General features: G+C 46.5%; 2 protein-coding genes across 2 annotated transcripts in view; both read left to right on the plus strand.

The window, feature by feature from the left end:
• Nucleotides 1–19,363, plus strand: part of LOC309963422 (rho guanine nucleotide exchange factor 4) — a gene marked incomplete at both ends in the record, with an annotated part of 252,503 nt that overhangs the window by 95,903 nt on the left and 137,237 nt on the right. The window lies entirely within an intron of this gene.
• LOC309962951 (uncharacterized protein) lies at nucleotides 8,697–18,423 on the plus strand (the record flags this gene model as incomplete). The annotated part of the gene is made up of 4 exons (XM_082841066.1): nucleotides 8,697–8,753; nucleotides 9,232–9,342; nucleotides 13,905–17,516; nucleotides 18,262–18,423. The coding sequence occupies 4 exons, from the start codon at nucleotides 8,697–8,699 to the stop codon at nucleotides 18,421–18,423; spliced, it is 3,942 nt and encodes a 1,313-aa protein (XP_082697192.1).

Genomic DNA, 19,363 nt, shown 5'->3' on the forward strand with positions numbered 1-19,363 from the left:
GTTCAGATTTAGTATGTAGGTCTGGCCTATTTTATTGGCTGCAGTTCCAATGACAGTTTAGTTTTCTGAGCTTTCGCAATGCTATTCTGATTTGCTTCATTCTTCTGCTTGAGCTCTCCCTTGATCCCTATTAGTGCTGTCTGCAGTGTCCAGAAATGGCTTCCCTGGGCTTCCTGGCATTGTTAGGTGAGTGTGGGAATCCCAACCCATAGAACAGAGAGCTCTTCCCCTGGCTGTTCTCCAGCTACCCAGTGCCAGTGGGCTTCTCACTCTATCTCTGCCATTGCCATTGGTAGAAAGAAGTGCCTACCTGGGACATCTTCTGCCCCTGGGAAGGGCTGAAGCCATGGGGTCTGGGAGGTTCTCTGCTGTTGGGTGGGGGATTGGGAGATACCAGAGCTGTGTTGCTTTCTGGTGCTGGGTAGAGGACCAGAAGACACCAGGACTGTTGACACCACCTGCGCAGGCAGAGGGTACACCTGCTCCTGGCAGTTGTGTGGCAGGGGGTGGTTTGGCTTGCCCAGGTTCTGCTGTTGACAGATTGGCCTGTTCTTGCTGATAGTTGAGAGATGGGGAGGTCATGGCTTGGCGTACTTTTTGTGGGTACTGTTGTAGGCAAGTCAGGACACTGCTGCCACTGGGGATAGATTTGCCTGCTAAGACCCTGCTGGGCTTTCCCTTCCTGGAACTTTGGACAGAGAGTGTCCTGTGTTTTCTTAGATTCTGGATTTTTCTATTTGGCATCCATTAATTATAGGACCAAACTAATGGCCAAAGTTGTATACACCTTCCCTAAGATCCAGAGCCCATGCTCTGGACCACCTCCTTATCAAACTCTCACATACTAAGCCAATATTCTCCCTGCCCTAAATCACCCCAGGGCCAACCACTATCCCAGAGCCTGCTGTAATTATTCAAACTTGCCAGTCCTAAGCTGTTTATTTTGTCCTGTCTTTCTCTCAGAAACCTCAATAAAGGCTCTAGCCTAGGCTTTCCCCTTGCTCCTTCTGCCTCCTGACCAACACTGGTGCTTCCCCATGTGGCCCTCTGTGGCATGGTGTGCCTCTTTCTCTTGGAAGCTGTACATAATCTAAATCTTCTTTCAATGGAATTAGCCTCTCTGTGCCATCACTCAGTCACCTCCATAAACACACAAATGAAGCAGAGCAAACTTTTCTCCTTCTCTTCCTTCATCCTTCTCTCCTCCCCATCTCCCTCCCTCCCTTCTTTCCTTCCTTTCTTTCTGCCTGTTGATGGTTCCAGGTTCCCAGCCCAGAATATTTGGGAGATAAAAAGAAAACTCAGGAACAAACTCTAGACTTTATTTAAACCTTGTGACTTAGCAGACCTCCTTTGGCCCTACTCTAGCAGGGGATGGAGAGATCTACCTCATTACTGCCAGGCGGGGTTGGGAGTCCTGGTTCCCCACTGATGAGACCAAAGCTGTCAACTGAAGAGAAACAAGCACTATACACTCTTGAGGTGACACCTATAGCTATGAATATTGGAAATCAATCAGTATGCAAATATCAATTGAGATTATTCTGCATATCAGGACTTGCAACTAAGCACTATGGGGAAGGTAGAAGGCCCTTTCTACTGGAGCTGAAGGTCTATTTGAATTATTAACAACAGAATTACCTATAATTCATATTACATAAAAGGAATCAAATTTTTTCCAAATATTTTAAAATTATAAAATGGTAATGTAACCAACTTGATGTGACAGTTTTGAAGAAGAAATAATTTTGACTGTAATAAAAATGTTGTTTCTTTGGTATATTTCATTTCAGGGTTTTTTTGTTTGTTAGTTTGTATTTTTTTAATGATTTATAATCATATAATACATAAAATTCTAGCCTGCATTATTATATATTTCCTCTACTATTCAATAGCCTTTATTAATTAAATTTTTATGGCTGTGTAATTTTCCATTGAGTGCATATTGTTTAATTTGATTAGCCATTTTCCTATTGTTTAACACAAATTATTTCCCTTTTTAAATTTTCTAAATAGCACTTCCATGAACATGTCGCATTGCAGAATCTTTCCTTAAGGTAGAATCTCTCAAGTGAGATTACTCAGTCAAAGTATGACCCTTTTGATCGCTTCTTAACACATAATTTTAGTGTTCATTGTAGATATTCCCTGACGCAACTCTTACTGGTGCTGTAATAGTGATTTTCTATTTTCACCATTCCTTCCACATTTATTAATTGGAATTTTTCTGCAAGGAAGAGCTTACTCTTCTCCCCTGATATTCAGTCACTTATTCACATCAATATGGGCTTATGGGTAATTATTCTATCCTTTGGGTTATAATTCAATAATATGGTTATTTATTTTGTTACTCAGATTGTTCCAAATTGGGGAGAATTGGCTTCTTAATAATAGCAATATTACTTAATATTAAGTAATTACATTAAGTAATATTAAATCTTGAAATCCATAAACACCATATTCTCTTTTTTTATTTAGGTCTTCTTTGATTTCTTTCACCAGTGCTGATTAAAAAGCCATGCTAAAAAAAAAAAAAAAAAAGCCATGCTGATGAAATACCAGTATATAGATCCTGAATATATTTCATTAGATTTATAGCTAGGGATATAATTTTTGGCTACTATTGTAAATGCAGTTTTTTAATTTCAAATTCTAATTGCTCACCCCTAGTGTATAGAAATGCAATTTATTTTGTTTCTTGATCTTATATCTTACCACCTTGCTAAACTCACCTATTAATTCTAGGAGGTTTCTTTTTTAGTTTCTTTGGGATTTTCTATATAGAAAATTACACATAGACTGTTCAGTTTCTTCCATTTTAATCTGCATTCCTTTTATTTCTTTTTATTGTCTTATTACACTGGCTAAGATTTCAACATTCAATGTTGACTAGGTGTGGTGAGAGAAAGCATCCTGCCTTGCTGAGGTCTTAGGGAGAAAGCACTCAGGTTTTAACACTAAGTATGTTTTTTGTAGTTAACCTTTATCAGGTTAAGAACATTCTCTCCTATTCCTGGTTTGCACTCTTCATTCCTTTGTGTAGATCCAGGTTTCAGTCTGCTATCATATTCCATCTGCCTGAAGAACTTTTACCATTGCTTATACAGTGGGTCTGCTGGAAATTAATTCCCTTGGTTTCAGTTAGTCTGAGAAAGTCTTATTCATATTTGAAAGATTCTTTTGCTGAATATATTTTTTTCTTTCAGCTACTTAAAGATGTCACTCCAGTGTCTCCTGGCTTGCATGGTTTCTGATAAAATTTTTGCTTTAACGCTTATCTTTTTTTTTCTCTGTGTATTGTTTCTTTTTACTTTAGCTGTTTTCAAGATTTTCTTTTTGACTTTTGTTTTCAACAGTTTGAGTATGATATGCCTAAGTATGAACTTTTTTTCTTTTGTGTTTATCCTTTTTGAACTGTATGGATCTGTGGTTTTAATATCTATGGCTAATATGGGGAAATTATTGGACTTACTGCTTCAAGTATTTCTTCTGCCCTATTCTCTCTCTCTTCTCCTTCTAAGATTCCAATTATGCCTATGTTAGATCACTTGATACTGGCCTTGAATGTCTGGGTTTCCCCTCTCCCTGCAGATGCCTGTCTTTCTGCATATTTTGGGATCAGTAGTTTGCTCTGCAACCTCAGCTCTGTGATGGCTCCATAATAGTTATGAATGTGAGACTAATTTGGCTTTTTCATTATAAGGGTAGAGTGATGCTCCTTTGAACTCACTTTCATATCAGGGCAGAAGGTGCAGTCAGAATGCAGTTTTTAAAATGCTAATCTACTCGTGTGCCTTCCTTTACAAATGAGGATGCTTAGGTGCAGAAAGAGGACGTAAGCCACCTAAAGTCACCCAGGATGTCAGCGGCAATAGTTTGTCACAACTGCAAATTCTCATCACAAGGAGAGTCACTGACTTTTTTTAACCCCTCAGAGTTGTGATTAAATGCCCTGGGCTACTTTCTCACAACTTGGGTTACTCAGTGGTGCAAGAGTTTGGGGGCCCACCTGTCCCTGAGACACCAGAGCATAATAGAGAAGAAAACTGAATGACTATGGTAACTTTCTGACTGGCCTCACAGCAGCCAGGGTGACTTTAAAGACATTCCGCATCATGGTACTCCCTGTTTAAAACTCTTTATTGGTTTCCTCTTTGAACTCAGAACAAAATCCAACTCCTCAACCCACCTACGAGACCCACAGTACCGGCCTTTGCCTCTTTTTCCCCTCACCATGAGGTCACAGTGGCCCACTCTTTTGGTTCCCTCGAGCCGAGGTGTCTGGACCTCAGAGTCTTCACACAAGCCTGTCCCCCAGTCTGGAATGTTCTCTTCCCCACCCATTCCCAGGGCTGGCCCTGCTCAGCTTAATCATTAAGCGTGACTCTGCTTAATCACCTCCTGCAGAGCCCTTCCCTAACCTCTTGGGCTTTCTCACTTCCTAGCCCACCTCTCAACTTGTAGTTACACATGTGTGTGTCCTTGTTTGGTGTTTGTGTGTGTCATGGGGGCAGTGACAACATCTGCTTGGTTCCCTGGGCACCTCCAGCCTTTGATATTATTAAATGACACTGATGAGTACAACGCAATGTGTTAAATGATAAGAAAGAGGTGTGGTAGCAAAGACTTGACTTAGAAAAAATGGAGAGCCCTGAGGACCTGTGTTTGCGACTTGGCCCCGTGGTGGCCTTACTCACTCATCAACTCCCCATTTCACACTTCTCCCCCTGGTGCCCATGAAACGTCATCGCTCACATCACAGCTCAAATGTACACCCTTTGAGACCCTCCTCGCCCTGAAATTACTCATTTTCCTATGTGTGGACAGTTCTTGTTTGTACCATTGAACCCTTGCTAGTTGTGTAGTGCTTGTTCCCTTGTTAGTTCACAGCTGCTCTGATAGGAGGGCCTTTGTTTTGTGTGTCTTTTATTGATGCAGTTTCTGGCCCGTAGTAGTTCCTAGTAAACGGCAACTTCTTAAGCAACCCTGAATCCAGAATTTGGCAAATGCATCCGTGCTCTCCCAGAAAAATCAGACAAAGCAGCAGATAACTACAGGACGTTTGAAAATAGTTTCTGGTGTATGTGGAAATCCAGGCTGAGAGTACAGAATTGGGGCTAGTTAAGGGGAAAGGCCAATTGGGATTCTAGAAATACTCTTAAATAAACATAACAGTAATACTCCCAGGATCATATTGTAACTCATATTGACTGCCTGAAAGGACTTCCAGGTAGAAGTCCTGTCACCTTGTCTAACAAATGGGTGAGAAGTATGTACTTTAGGTGCAATGAGGTAGAGACTGCCTGAGTCCTTGGACAGTGTAGGGAATAATACATCCTCCTTGGAAGCTTGTCAGTGTGAATAATTGACCTGGAAACCCGCATCTTTCAAAGAGTGAAAGATAAACCTGATTAGCTCAGGTTCAAATGTCAGACTTTTGTGAGGAGTGAGGTTTGCTAAGTGAGCGAATGTGACTGTGGGTAATACGGAAACTTGCTCCGAAACTAAGGCAAGAAAAAAACTTCTGGGTACCTCTGACCTCCTCAACTTTCCTCTGGTTCTGCTTTAGCCTCTCCCCACCCCACACCGTGTAACCGTCACTGCCTTATGTTTCTTTATTCACCTGACAAACATTTACTGGAAAAATCTTACCATTCGTGTGCCATGCCCTGAGCTCTGCCCTGGAGGGATCACGGTGCCTCCTGAACCACCAGAAGACGACCTCAAGGACAGTCACCCCTCTCGCCAGAGGCTTCAAAGGAACTGCAGTTTAATTCCAATTATTTGAGTGAGTTTCCTAAAGAAAACAAAAAATCAAACAAACAAAACCCACAAAAACAGCAACAAAAACTTCTCAAGTAGAATAATAAAATATTTCATTTCTGTGTTAAAATATTCTCACACAAATTGGAAAACTCAAAACAAGAAGATACTGTATCTGTTGGCACAGTTCTAGTGCACACAATAATTGGAAGACGTGCATGTAAATCTGAATGTACCTTTGAATATCACATTTGGGAAAATGTCCTGTGGATATAAAATGCTTATATGCTCACAGCCACAGAGTTATAATAATCATCGTTGCAGTGGTGATTCTGTATAGTTCTAGATGTCTCCAATATTTTCTTTGTGTTTACTCTGTACCAAGCCTCTGCTGGATACTATGGGGGATAACAAGACATATGATAGCAAGATATATAATTTCTGTCCCCAAGGTATTTGTGAGCAAGCTGGTGTGAAGAGAACGGACAGAATGGGGTGTTTAGTCTCCATGGTTAACATGAGGTGGTCAATATATCTTAGAGTTTAGGAGAATATTTAGAATTTTCAGAGGGCTCTGATATCCTTACTTCATCTTCCCCAAAATCTAGTAAGATAAGCACACTTGGTGTTGCGGTGCCATTGACAGAAATGTAGACTAAGGCAAGAGAGAAAAACAGACCTCTGCCCCTAGAGAAGCCCAGGTCCTTTTTCTAGAAGGCGTCATGGTTACGTGTTACACGGGCCTCCTGTTCGTGCCACGCTGCTACACACTCGCACTGTCAGACGGTCACTTGGGCCACAGTCAGGTGTCAGTAGGGCCATGCTCCTTCCTGGAGACTCTAGGGGGGATTTCCATTTCTTTTTTGTTGTGATAACATTTGAGATCTAATCTCTTAGGGGAGAATCCCTTTACTTGCTCTTTCCAGCTTCTGGAAGCTGCCCACATTGCTCGGTTTGTAGCCCCTCCTTGGGTCACTCTGATTTCTGCTTCCCTCATCACATCTCCTTCCCTGACTCTCCTGCCTCGGTGTTTCTCTTATAAGGATTCTTGTGATTACATTGGGCCCACTCAGATAATCCAGGATAATCTCCTCAAGATTTTTAACATAATCATATCTGCAAAGTCCCTCTTGCCCTAGGCATTCATAGCCTCCAGAAGAGATTAGAACATGGACATCCTTCAGTGAAAAGGGGCATTATTCTGTCTACCACGGTCTAGAAGAAATGACAGGAAAGAGTTAGTGACTTTAGGTTGCAAAGTTTTTAAAATTAGACACACACAAAAAACATGATCTGAAAAAAAGAAATCCATGCATTGGGTTTCATCACAATTAAAACCTTTTGCTTGTTTTTTTTTTAAAACCTTTTGCTTTTAAAAAACATTGTTAATAAAAAGGCAAGCTGCAGGCTGGACAAAGCTATTTGCAAAACATATATCCAACAAAAGACTTGTATCTAGGATATATAAAGAATTCTTACAACTTAATAAGAACACAACCCAGTATTTTTTAGTGGGCAAAAAATCTGAACTGACACTTCACAGAGAAGATGTACAGATAGAAAAAAGCATACAAAAAGATGCTCAACATCATGTGTCATTAGGGAAATGCAAATTAAGACCACAATGTGATACTGCTTCACACATACTAGGATGGCTAAAATTAACAAAACTGACGATAGCAGATGTGGGTAAGGGAGTGGAACATCTGGACTGTCATATATTGCTGGGGGTGGTGTAAAAGGGGATGGAGAACAGTTTGCAGTTCCTTAAGAAATTAAACATATACCCCTACCATATGGCCCAGTCATTCCAGTCCTCAGTATTGACTCAAGAGAAATGAAGCGCATGTCTGTACAGAATTGTACAGCTTTATTTGAAAAGCCAAAAACTGGGAACAACTCAAATGTCCCTCAGCAGGTGAGTGGATAAACACATTGTGGTATATCTATACAACAGAACACTACTTAGCAATAAAACCAGTTATTGACACATGCAACATAGATGAATCTCAAAATAATTGTGCTGAGTGAAAAAAGCCGGACAAAAAATACATACTGTATGATTCCATTTATATGGAATTCTAGAAAATACAAATTAATCTATAGTAGCAGAAAGCAGATAAAGATCGCCTGGGGATGGAGGGGAGATGAGAGGGAGGGATTATAAAGAAGCATGAGGGAACTTTTGGAAGCAAGAGAAATGTTCACTATCTTGCTCGTGGTCATGGTTTCACAGATGTATGACGGTTTCACACAAACTTTAACTGTACACTTGAAATATGTGCAGTTACTTATGTCAATTATACCTCAATAAGGTTGTAAAAAAGATAGTGAAAGGGAGGGAAGGAAGGAAGGGACAGAAGGAGGAGAGAAGAAAGAAAGGAAGGCAGTGTCAACTTAGAAAAATGCACAACGTCAGAGCTGTGAGCTAAGTTTCATTTGGGGCAAAATGAGGACTATAGCCCGGGAGCAGTTTCTCAGAGCTCTACATTCCTTTAAACATATGCTCTTAAACAAACCACTGTTGAGTTCACATTTAAAAAAAAAAAAAAAAAAAAGGAAATTCCCAGGGGAAAAAGAGGGGGGATGGAGCTAAAAACAATGAACTACGGTGATAAATAGAAACCCAAATAAATGCTCGCTGGTTAAACTCTCTGGTTAAGTGATTGAAATGTTGGATCTTGAAAACCCAGCTATATGTTAGTTATGAAAAACACACCTAAGGAACATAGAAAGACTGGAAAAAAAAGAATGGAAAAATATATACTAGGCAAATACTAACCCAAAGAAAGTTGATGTAGGTTTATTAGAGAAGACAGCCTTGAAAGTAGAAACTTTTATTAGGGATAAAGAGAGTTACTAAGAAATAATAAAAAGAGCCAGAACTTGTTTATGCACCTACTAACATAACACTGAAACGTGTCAACTGAAAGATGACAGAATTAAACGAGGAAATTGACAAACGCAGCACTACAGGGGGTGATTTCAACGTACTTAATAGCAGATGAAAAACTAGTCAAATTATGAGGATTTGACAAGGATTTAACACTGAACAAGCTTGATGAGCTATTATTAAATCCTGAATGAACAAGCAGCGAATACACGATCTTTTCAAACACCCATGGAACACTTATGAAACAGTGTTACAGAACCAGGTCCGTTTTGCCGTCTGCCAGCAAGCCAAAACGCTGACGGGAGGTTTGCAGCAGGAGACGCTTGGGGTTTTTTTGTTTTGTTTTGTTTTTGCGGTACGCGGGCCTCTCACTGTCGTGGCCTCTCCCGTTGTGGAGCACAGGCTCCGGACGCGCAGGCTCAGCGGCCATGGCTCACGGGCCCAGCCGCTCCGCGGCATGTGGGATCTTCCCGGACCGGGGCACGAACCCGTGTCCCCTGCACCGGCAGGCGGACTCTCAACCACTGCGCCACCAGGAAAGCCCTAGTAGACTGTTTATTCGTTTATTTTGTCAGGCAGCCAAGCGTGAAGACTGCAGACCAAATCTCAAATCCGCCTCCCGAAAGCGGGCCTCGGGGTATTTAGGGGCTAAAGAATACAGCGTGGGGAAAGGTGATTGGAAAAAGGTGTGATAATCGCAGCTCTGTGCAGCCATAACTAAGCTGCGCCTCTGCAGATTCAAAAGGTCACTGAGCAGACACTGGAGCAGGTCCCGTTGAAGGGTCGGGGTCCCATGCAGTCTTAACCAGCTCAGCTTCAACTAGACAGCTGACTCTGCAAAACAACCAGGCAAACATCTTACTGTTTAGGCTTATTGCCACTGGGAGGAAATGCAAGTCTTTTGTAGAAACAATTAAAATGACTTTGATTAATGAAGGCAGATTACAAGTGACACGGATTTAACTAATGATTACCCGTGGTTTCAACAGGAGCTTGTACTGTGCCATAAAGCCAGTTTCAACTAATCTCAAAGAATCATACAGACCACACTCTCTGATTACAATGTAATTCAATAGAAATCAGAAACAAAAAGATAACCAAAACCTACTTCTAAATAAATTATGGATCAGAGAGCAAATCATAATGGAAGTTAGAAAAACAATAGAACTGCAAGATAATGCAAATACCACCTATTAAAACTAATGGCTTGCAACTGAATTTGTATTTAGAAGGGATATGTCTTGTCATCAAATACTAATGTTTTTTAAAGACTGAATGGGAGATGAGGAAGTGTGGAGATAAAATGTAAATTGTATTACTGAGGAGTTTGAAAAGGGAAGACGATGGGGTGCTCTGGGGGATGGGGGCAGGAATTCTGATGGAGAGAGGTTTGTTGCCGGGTGACTGAAGGTGAGGGAAGAAGTGAAAGTCAGGAGGGTTGGGGGCAGGGTGCCGGAGCCCATCTGTCAACACCATTCTCAACTCCCTAATGTATTGTCTGGAACCACTTCATCCCTCTGTGCAAACACCCACTGCGTGCAGCTCTCTGTTTCTTACAGGAGAAAGTCCAAACACCTTGCCCTAGTGTCTGAAGCCTCACAAAATTATAGAGATAAGACAATTAGGAAGTGCCAGGCCTGTGACAAAATAAAGAGAGCTTTTCTGCTTAAAAACATTCAAATCTGACCCACCCCTAACCCCCAGAAATAAATCTGAGCTTCAGCAAAAAGAACACTTTTGCCTGTAGATTCAACCCCCAGACCATCCCTGAGGGATAACCTTGAAATTATATGGATTTGTGCTGAGAAATTACGTATTTGAGAATTACGCCTGAAACAACTCAGGGGGCAAAAAAAACTTTCTTCATAAGATTTAGAATCTAATATTCAACCAAATCAAATGCTTTTTTAAAAAAGCTACTCTTCATATTCAGCATTTAAACACTTTAAGGAATATTAAAGCTGGATTTCCAGTGATCTTGCACAGACTATACCAATTTTGTAATCTGAGAGAGCTTAGAGGGGTCCCCCCAACCCCGTCCCCATCAAAGGCTTTTTATTTTCGTTGAAACAGAGTGAGACCTCTTGCCAGCATACCTGGAAGTCAAAGAAAGGCTTGACTCTCATCAAGACCGAGGCAGGGAGTACAGTTCCTTTAACTGGCAGTGTCCTGGGTCACCATGCTGAGCAGGGGGTGGGGTCAGGAGTGAGACCTCTGACATCTTGGCATAGTCAATGTCCAGGTCATTGGTCATTTGGAATTTGGGACTTTGGAATTCTCTGGGCCTGAAACGTGAATATTGATGCCCATATGAGTCTGTGAGGTGACATCGAGCTATGACAGAGCTGAGGAAACGCTCTGTGGTCAAGGGGTCCCTTCCCAGTTTAATAACAGGTCGGCGAGGTGAGGGAACGGAGGTGCTCTTGACGGCAGGAGTTACTGAGCAGAAGCAGAAGTCTCTGTAGGCCAGAGACTGTTGTTCCTGCCGCAGTGAGGGGCCTGCCACCTGGGAGTTGGACCACGGGAGCACGTGCCTGCAGTGGACTTGAGGGAGACCAGGGCTTCCCTAATTCCTCCCTCTTCTTGGATATCACGTGGCCACCACACAGCCCTGCTTTCCAAATGGTTTGACTTTTAATGTTTCCTTTCCTATTCCCAGCTCCTTTCTGCTTTGCGACATATTCGAAACTATAGTATCATATTATTTCCGATTTTCTGAATCTACCCTGTAGCTTAAGTACCTCACACATCACATGCTTTGGTGTTTGTCTGCTTTTTTCCTTTTAGGTAAAGAGGATTAAAAGCAATTTTATTTTGAGAAACCTCTAATGACAAGTCCTCAGAATCTGTGCTTGGGAAGGGCTGGTTGAGTGAACAGCCTCTGTACCAAGTTTGTGCGAAGGAGCCTTAGCTAGACGCAGGGCCAAGTGGTTGTCCTACTCCAGGACTGGGGAATCTTTGGAGCGTCTGAGAACTGAATGCTGGGTACAGTGTTATCACAAAGTTCAAGGTGTTGTTGTATGTATAATACATGCTACAACCAAGATACATGGATGAATCTCTAGAGTATTATGCTGAGAGAAAGAAGCCAGCCCCCAAAGAGTACATACTGCATATTCTAGTCATCTGAAACTAGAAAAGGCAAATCTAGACTGTGTGGCAGAAACAGGGCACAGGGAGGAAGAGGGTCTCGGGTGGTCTCGGCCTGCAGAGGCTTGAAGCGGGCTTTCTGTTCCCCGCCAGAGTTTGAGGTCAGGCCGCAGCTGTGAGAGCGCTAAATCCTAGCCACTAGACCACCAGGGACCAGTGGCTAGTGACAAGGCCCTGGCCCGTCAGCTGTGTAGAAATGAATTTCCACATAGAGACGGAAAGTAGTGAAGCAAGTGAAGTGTTTATCAGGAGGAAAAAGTGTACATGTGGATAGACACACGGGGGGGCTCAGAGAGAAAGTCACGCCCTCATGGTAGTTTGAGTCAATTTTATGGGGCATTTCTTCCAGGTTTCCTTTGGCCAGTCATCTTGCTTTGCCTGATTCTGAGTCTGTATTTGGTACATCTCAGGGTCCTCCCATGAGTGTGGGCACATCTCTTAGCCAAGGTGGATTCTAGCGAAGAGGCCTGTGGGAAGGTTGACATCACCTATTATGGGGTGGCACCCCCTCCCTTTTTGACCCCCAAGGAGCCTTTCTGCACATGTGTAGTCGGGAAGGTCTCTTTGACTTTGAGAACGAGGAATATGTGGGTTTTTTTTTATCTCTTATCTGGGCAGGGTCCAGCCTCCTCTCTCGCTCCTGCTGTTATGGAGTTTCTGTCCACAGGGAAGAAACTTCAGCTGTTCAGCCTGGGGCCCATCTATCTCCTGCCTCAAGATGAGGAGTGACTGGGGAGGGTCAGGGACTTCTTTGGGAAAGGAAATAGGATTTTTATCATGGTGGTAGTTACATGGGTGTATACATTTGTCAAAATGCTCAGAACTGTACACTTTTTTCTTTTTTTTTTTTTTTTTGGCTGCATCGGGTCTTAGTTGCAGCACGCGGGACCTCCGTTGAGGCATGTGGGATCTTTTTCGTTGCGGCGCACGGGCTCTTCGTTGCAGCACATGGGCTTCTCTCTAGTTGTGGCCTGTGGGTTTTCCCTCCTCTAGTTGTGGCACGCGGACTCCTGAGCATGTGGGCATGCAGGCTCTTGAGTTGAGGTGCGCAAGCTCAGTAGTTGTGGCACGTGGGCTCTTGCCCTGCGGCATGTGGGATCTTAGTTCCCTGACCAGGAATCGAACCTATGTCCACTGCATTGTAAGGCAGATTCTTTACCACTGGACCACCAGGGAAGTCCCCAGATCTATACACTTTAAATGGATGCATACAAATGATATTATAACAAGTTGATTGAAAAATGTGTAATGAGAGAATGAAACTCTGCAAATACTTGCACAAGTTCTCTACTTTTCCTCCTGTTCTCAAAGCTGTCGGGCATTTATAACATCCCAAAATATGATTGCAATTTCAATAATTCTTGTGTGTGGGTTTTTTTTTTTCTTTCTTTTTGCTGCAGCAAACCTAACTCAGAAAACACTTCTAAGTGTAAGAGCCTTGACTTTAACTGGTTACATAACAACAAACAGAACACAAAGCAAGCATATATTCATTTGCTCTTTCTTGCTGAAAACATTAGGCACAGATATGCTTCTCACCATGACTCAGACAACAGTTCGTACTTAAACTGCACATGCTCATTCCGCCTATTCTGATTTTTAATAGGGTTGCTTTAACTATGTGCTACACTTTCTCCCTACTGTTTGGGTTTGGCTCCATCTCTTCTTTTCTGTGCTAATAAAAGGTAGCTCTTGGGCTTCCCTGGTGGTGCAGTGGTTGAGAGTCCGCCTGCCGATGCAGGGGACACGGGTTCGTGCCCCGGTCCGGGAAGATCCCACGTGCCGCGGAGCGGCTGGGCCAGTGAGCCATGGCCGCTGAGCCTGCACGCCCGGAGCCTGTGCTCCGCAGCGGGAGAGGCCACAACAGTGAGAGGCCCGCGTACTGCAAAAAAAAAAAGGTACCGCTTCATATTTACCACTCTCTTCTTACAGGTGGTGACTGTACAAGACCTCAGGGGGTCCTCTGGTTTTTCTCTTCACATGGAGAACAAATGAAACATTTCTGAATCTTCTTCCTTCTGACAAAGGCAGGTGCAGTGTACGTGTGTGCAGATGTCCTCAGGCCTTGTCTGTGACTCCTCTCTTCTTGCCCTTCCAGACTCCAGAGCCAAGTGTACACCTGCCAGGTGAAGGTGAGATTGAAGACAAGGAGCTCCCCCCTTCTCCCGCAGAACAAGAGGAACAGGGACGGAGCCGGGAAACAGACCACGGTGATTTTGAGACACTGTCCCACCAGAGTGAAAGTCAATCAGACACAAAAATTGACCCCTTTGAAAGTGCTTCCGACACAGAGCCCCTGCCTGGTGACCTCCTAGGGGGAATCTGCCTCACTCCAGATGGTACCTCTGAGGACAGAGAAGCACGCGGGGGATGCCGTGACACCCCAGCATCAAGAACCCTTCAGGAGCAGCATTCAACTGGTGTCCCTGGGCTTGACCCAGAAGAGGAACTAGATCTGTACCTTGACTTCAAGGAAGAGTCCTGCAAAAGTGGGGTACGAGTCTTTGCTGCAGTTGCTGGAGAAGTGAAGGCCGTGCCCCTTTGGGAGGACGTGGCCAGCCCGGAGCAAGCGTCACTGCTGGCAGGGACTGCCGACCACACACAGGGCGGTGCACAGGGGCCCACGGGCAGCTGCGGCCTCCCGCCAGCGAAGGCGGTGACTGTACAAGACCTCAGGGGGTCCTCTGGTTTTTCTCTTCAGAAATCCAGGTCTGAGAGTCATCTGGGCGTCCCCGTGGTCTGGCCCTTTCTTCTCTGGTGCTGTGAACAGGGCCGGAGCTGGCCGAATATCCACAACAGGGACAGGGGAACCCAGCTGCCTCTCACAGCCCCTCCGGGAGCCAGGACAGGGCAGGGAAGGACTCCGGGCCCCGCGCTGAACACAGGCTTGCTCTGCTCCCAGCCCGGCTTTGATGCCACCTGCCAGCTTCCTTTAGGGACGTCATGCCTCCTACATGCCAAGCTTTGCCATAGCGCCCCAGAAAAGACCGATGACAAGGGCAAGCCATTCCCAAGGCACTGCTGTCAGCACACGACGACGCTGAACAGGGCCCATTCCATAGCAGAGTTTCCCTTAAGGTACTCTGAGGGTCCTCTAGGGCAGAACTTTGTGAAGTTTGGGAGCCATCTGAAGGAAGGGACAGAAGCAGAACGGGCTCCAAGAACACAACACCCTCTTTACCCTGTTCCCACCCAGCTGTCTCATTTGCTTCCTGCTTCCCAAAGGAAGGCTCCTGGTTTGGAGGATCAGTGTGAACCCAGCACTCTTAGCTGGAAAAGGGCCTCTCAGGACACGCCCTCTGAAAGTCTCTGGCTGGAAAACCAGTCAGGACAGGAGTCTAGGTCCCGCCCAGTCTCTTCATGCCTTACTTCAGAGTTGGTGAGCTGCAACGCAGAGGAAGTGCTGGTACCAGCCGAGGGCAAGTTGGGACACGGCCCAGAAAGCAGAACAGAGGAACCCCTGAGCGCTGGCCTGGCACCAAATGCTGAGGACGTGAGTGATAAACAGAAGCACCTTCAGGACATTTCTGTTGAGGCAGGAAACCAAACCAGTAATTACACATCAAAGTATATCCTCAGTGAGAAAAGAAAGCCACCTGCTAGGGCCAGGTTCCCACATCATCCCAGCAATAGCAGGTCACAGGTGTGGAACAAAGACTGGGGGGTTTGCTCTGGAGTAAGCAATCACTCAGATGCTCCAGAGACCACCCTGAAGTCAAGCACAACAGACACTTCAAAGGCAGCAGAAGACGTGATGGTTCCAGACCCCAACTTCAAGAAAAATGCCTCGCAGGGTTTTTCAGGAGTCGCAGCAGTCGCTGTGTCTCACTGCCCCTGTGGGGGTGAGGAGTGTGACCAGGGGCACGAGGGTGGTTCCACGCCCTTGGCAGAGGGCCTCCCGCTAGAGCCCAAAGCAGACACGTCTTCTAAGGGCACGCTCGTCATTGTAGCTGTTGAGCAGAAAGGGCTGCAGGCCACCAGGAGGAAAGTGGGTCCTCTTCCAGAAACACAGTCCTGTGAGTTTCTGGAGGAAAGACCAGGGTCTCCCTGCAGTGCTGGAGCAACCCCATGTGTGGTTTCCCGCCCTGGGAAACCACAAACTTACGGCAATGAGTGTGAGCTGCCAGCAGCCCTCGGACTGCGAGGTGAAGACGAGGCTCTTCGGCAGGTGGCCCCAGCCGCAGAGCTTGGGACAGTTCTGATCCCCCAAGCGGCTTCGGAAGAGAGGCTCCCGGGCGGGGAAGAGACGTCTTCCCAAGGGCGCGCCGCAGGGGGCCTGCTGAGCACAGGGGCGCCTGCGGAAGAGAACCCGCCCGGGGCCAGCCAGAGCTCCGGGACCCGGGCGGCCAGGGAAGAAGCTACTGGGGCGCCCGGGGCCCAGGGCCCCGAGGACACGCTAGAAGTGCGCGCAGCAGAGGGCGGTGCGGACAAGCGGCCCGGCGCCCAAGCCCCTGCCCGCACCCGTGCGCTCCGGCTGCCCGGACCGCCCCGCCGGCTCCGCCAGGCTTCTCGGGAGCCCGGGAGGCGGCTGGCGTTTCCCAAGGTGACCTCCTTACGGAAAGGCAAGCCCTCGGCCGCCGAGAGCCCGGGAGGGGGCCGCCCTGGGGGTTCTAACTGCCTCGAGGAGCTGTGCACGGACAGTCTGCCCCCGATGGCCAGCGGGCAGAGCGCGTCGGGCCGGGTAGGGACTCCACGCTGCGCGCACGCCAGCGCCACTCCCGAGATGGGCTTCCAGGACGCTCGCCGAGGGCTCGCAGGGCTGACGGAAGGGGGCCACGTGGAGACGCGTGGGGACCTCGGTAGCAGAAGACAGTCCTCAGAAAGCTGCGACGCCAAGAGACTCAAAACCCCAGAGAAAAGGCTCAGCGCGAGGTTGGCCTCGGCTCATAAGACCCTTGCAAATTTTTTTGAGTCAAGAGTTTTAGAAAAAGAGAACACTGGTGAATGTTTTCCAGGTTCTTTCAAGGACCAGAAGAAAAAGAGCAGGCTGCCCCAGACCTCCTGGCGCACAGTTCTGAAAAGCAAAGATGCCGAAGGCCCCAAAAGGCCCTCCTTAGTGAGTCTGGTTCCAGGACCGGAGATCTTGAAGCCCCCCAGACCTTCCCCACCAGGCACCAGTAGCCACCGCGAGGAACAGGCAGAGGACAAAGAGAGCTGCTACGTTTTTAGAGATCACTGGACACTCCCACATTCCCCCACACCTTTGTCATCCAGCAGTTTGGTCTCTTCAGATAACAGGAGAAAAAGTGAACCAACTATTAAATGTACAAGCACTCAGGAAAGTGGTAAATACCTACCTTCAGGTAACTTTCCTGAAAAGTCTTGGCCTTTGTCACCCACCAGTCCTGGGAGGCAGCAGGCTGGGATCAGCCACACCCTTCCCTCCAGCTCCACCTGTTGCCTGGTATATGGAAGCCAAGGTGTGCCCTGTAAGCCCCTGAGCCCCAAGCCCCAGAGCCCCAGGCCTGGTGCCCAGCGGGTGGATTTCCACTACCCTGGCAGGGGCAGGGCCATCTCAGCGGTTTCTCTTGGAAGCTCCAGCCATGTGGATAGCAGCTCAGAGGCCCCTGGAAGCCCCAAGGCCTGGACGAGCCTCCTACTTTCTCTGCAGGCACTAGACCAGGGTGAGAAGGAAGAGAGCAGGAAAAGAGGCCAGCATCCCTGTGGCCTGAGCACAGCACCCTCGCTTAAGGACCTCCTTGGGAGTGAGGTGAGTTATCTGTGACTCACACCAACCTGTTTATTTACCTTCTAAGGCACGAGAAGGAGGGGACCACACATGACATTTCCCTAAGTGAGGGGAGAGGAGGGAAAGGAAGGCCAGTCTGCCTTCCATGGAGACCGTCCCACTAACACACATGAATGCCCCACCGGAATCAACCCAGCCGGACCAGTTTCTTGGAATTTGCCAAACAAGTGGGAATTGGCATTTCATTGTAATCTTGTGTGGTCCCTTTTTTCCCTGTGTAATTCAAGCTACCTGAATTCCCGTTTGTATCAACTGCCTGTTCATAGTCTTTGGCCATTTTGTATCGGGTGATTGAGGCAGGCTTTCTTATGTCAACCTTCATCCTTCCCTGCTGTGACATTTAAAAAAGAAATTTCCCCACGTTGTTTTCTAGTATATTTATGGGTTTATTTTTTAAATCTAAACCTGATCCAGTTGAATTTGTTTCAGTGTAAGGAGAGAGATTATTGGTGCTTCTGAAATTCCTGGTAAAAGAAGAGGGTCTCTCCCCCAAAGCAAAGGCATCCACCGACGACAGGGAACAGGCTGGTGGGTCAGGCACAAGAAAGGGTATACCAGCTTGGGATTTCTCACGAGTCAGGCTGCCCTCGGAAGGAGGTAGCTTTGGGGAAATTCCGGAAAGAGTAGTCTTGGGACTGTGGAAGCAAACCTCCCTTTTCCCTGTCCACTCCTGAAACCATGTGCCCTCTCCCCTTTGCTTCTTTAGACAAATAGGTGTAGCGTCTCCCACGTGCCCAGCGCTGTGCTGGTGTGGAAGAGCCTCAGGTTCAGCGTTAGCCTCCGAGCAGGGCTAAGTGCAGGCGCCCTGCGCGCTGCCTCCCGGGTCCTGGCGAGGCCCCACCTTTGGCGAGCTGGCCACTCTGCCTGAAGCAGGTGTCAGCCACCCAGCTGTGCCGAGGGTCTCCCTCTCCCCTGAGCTCAGGCTCTCTAGCCTTCCTACGGGTTCTGATGCGCACGCATACGAGGGCTACTCTCTCGTAAGATTCGAAAGAGAAAGAGGAATAGGAACGAACATTTATCCAGCGCTAGCTTTGTGCCTGGTCCTTTCCTGGCCCCTTTTCAATCAGCTCACTGCTTGCTAAACACAGCAGGCTGTCCGGGTGTTTGCTGAAGCCCCCGTACCTGCTCCTCCCATAGACGACACCTCCTGAGCACAGGGACAACCTGTGGGCTGCAACCAACAGGCGTGGGGCACTCACTCCGGCCTCCAGGCCCTGTGTGGGCTGCTTAGGAGGAAGCGAGCTGGGAGAGGTGGGAGTTCACAGGGTATGTTCCCAACACACTGGAATTAGGCGTTAGACATTCAAAGGTGATCACTACCGGCTGAAATTACGTCATTTTATTCAACATATGTCCTCATCGGTAAAGAGTTAAACATTAACTTTCAAGCATTTTTTTCCTTGTTGTGTTACTTATTTTTTTTAATTTTTATTAGTAAAGTTAAAAACAAAGTCAATACAGATGTAGAAGAGAAAAGGTAACAAAGTCTCCCAATCCCGTTCCACAGAAGGAAATAACGTCAGCAGTCCATGTGTGTGATCTGCATTATCACCACACGTACACAGGACTGTAAGGGGGAGAGTTGGGAAGAGAGGGTTACACGGTGGGATCATACCCACATACTACTCTGTGACTATCTTGTTTACTTTAATAATACGGCATGGGCTTCCCTGGTGGCGCAGTGGTTGAGAATCTGCCTGCCAATGCAGGGGACGTGGGTTCGAGCCCTGGTCTGGGAAGATCCTACATGCCGCGGAGCAACTAGCCCCGTGAGCCACAATTACTGAGCCTGCGCATCTGGAGCCTGT

This window comes from Leucopleurus acutus (genome assembly GCF_964270905.1).
Source record: "Leucopleurus acutus genome assembly, chromosome: 6".
Classification (NCBI taxonomy): Eukaryota; Metazoa; Chordata; class Mammalia; order Artiodactyla; family Delphinidae; genus Leucopleurus; species Leucopleurus acutus.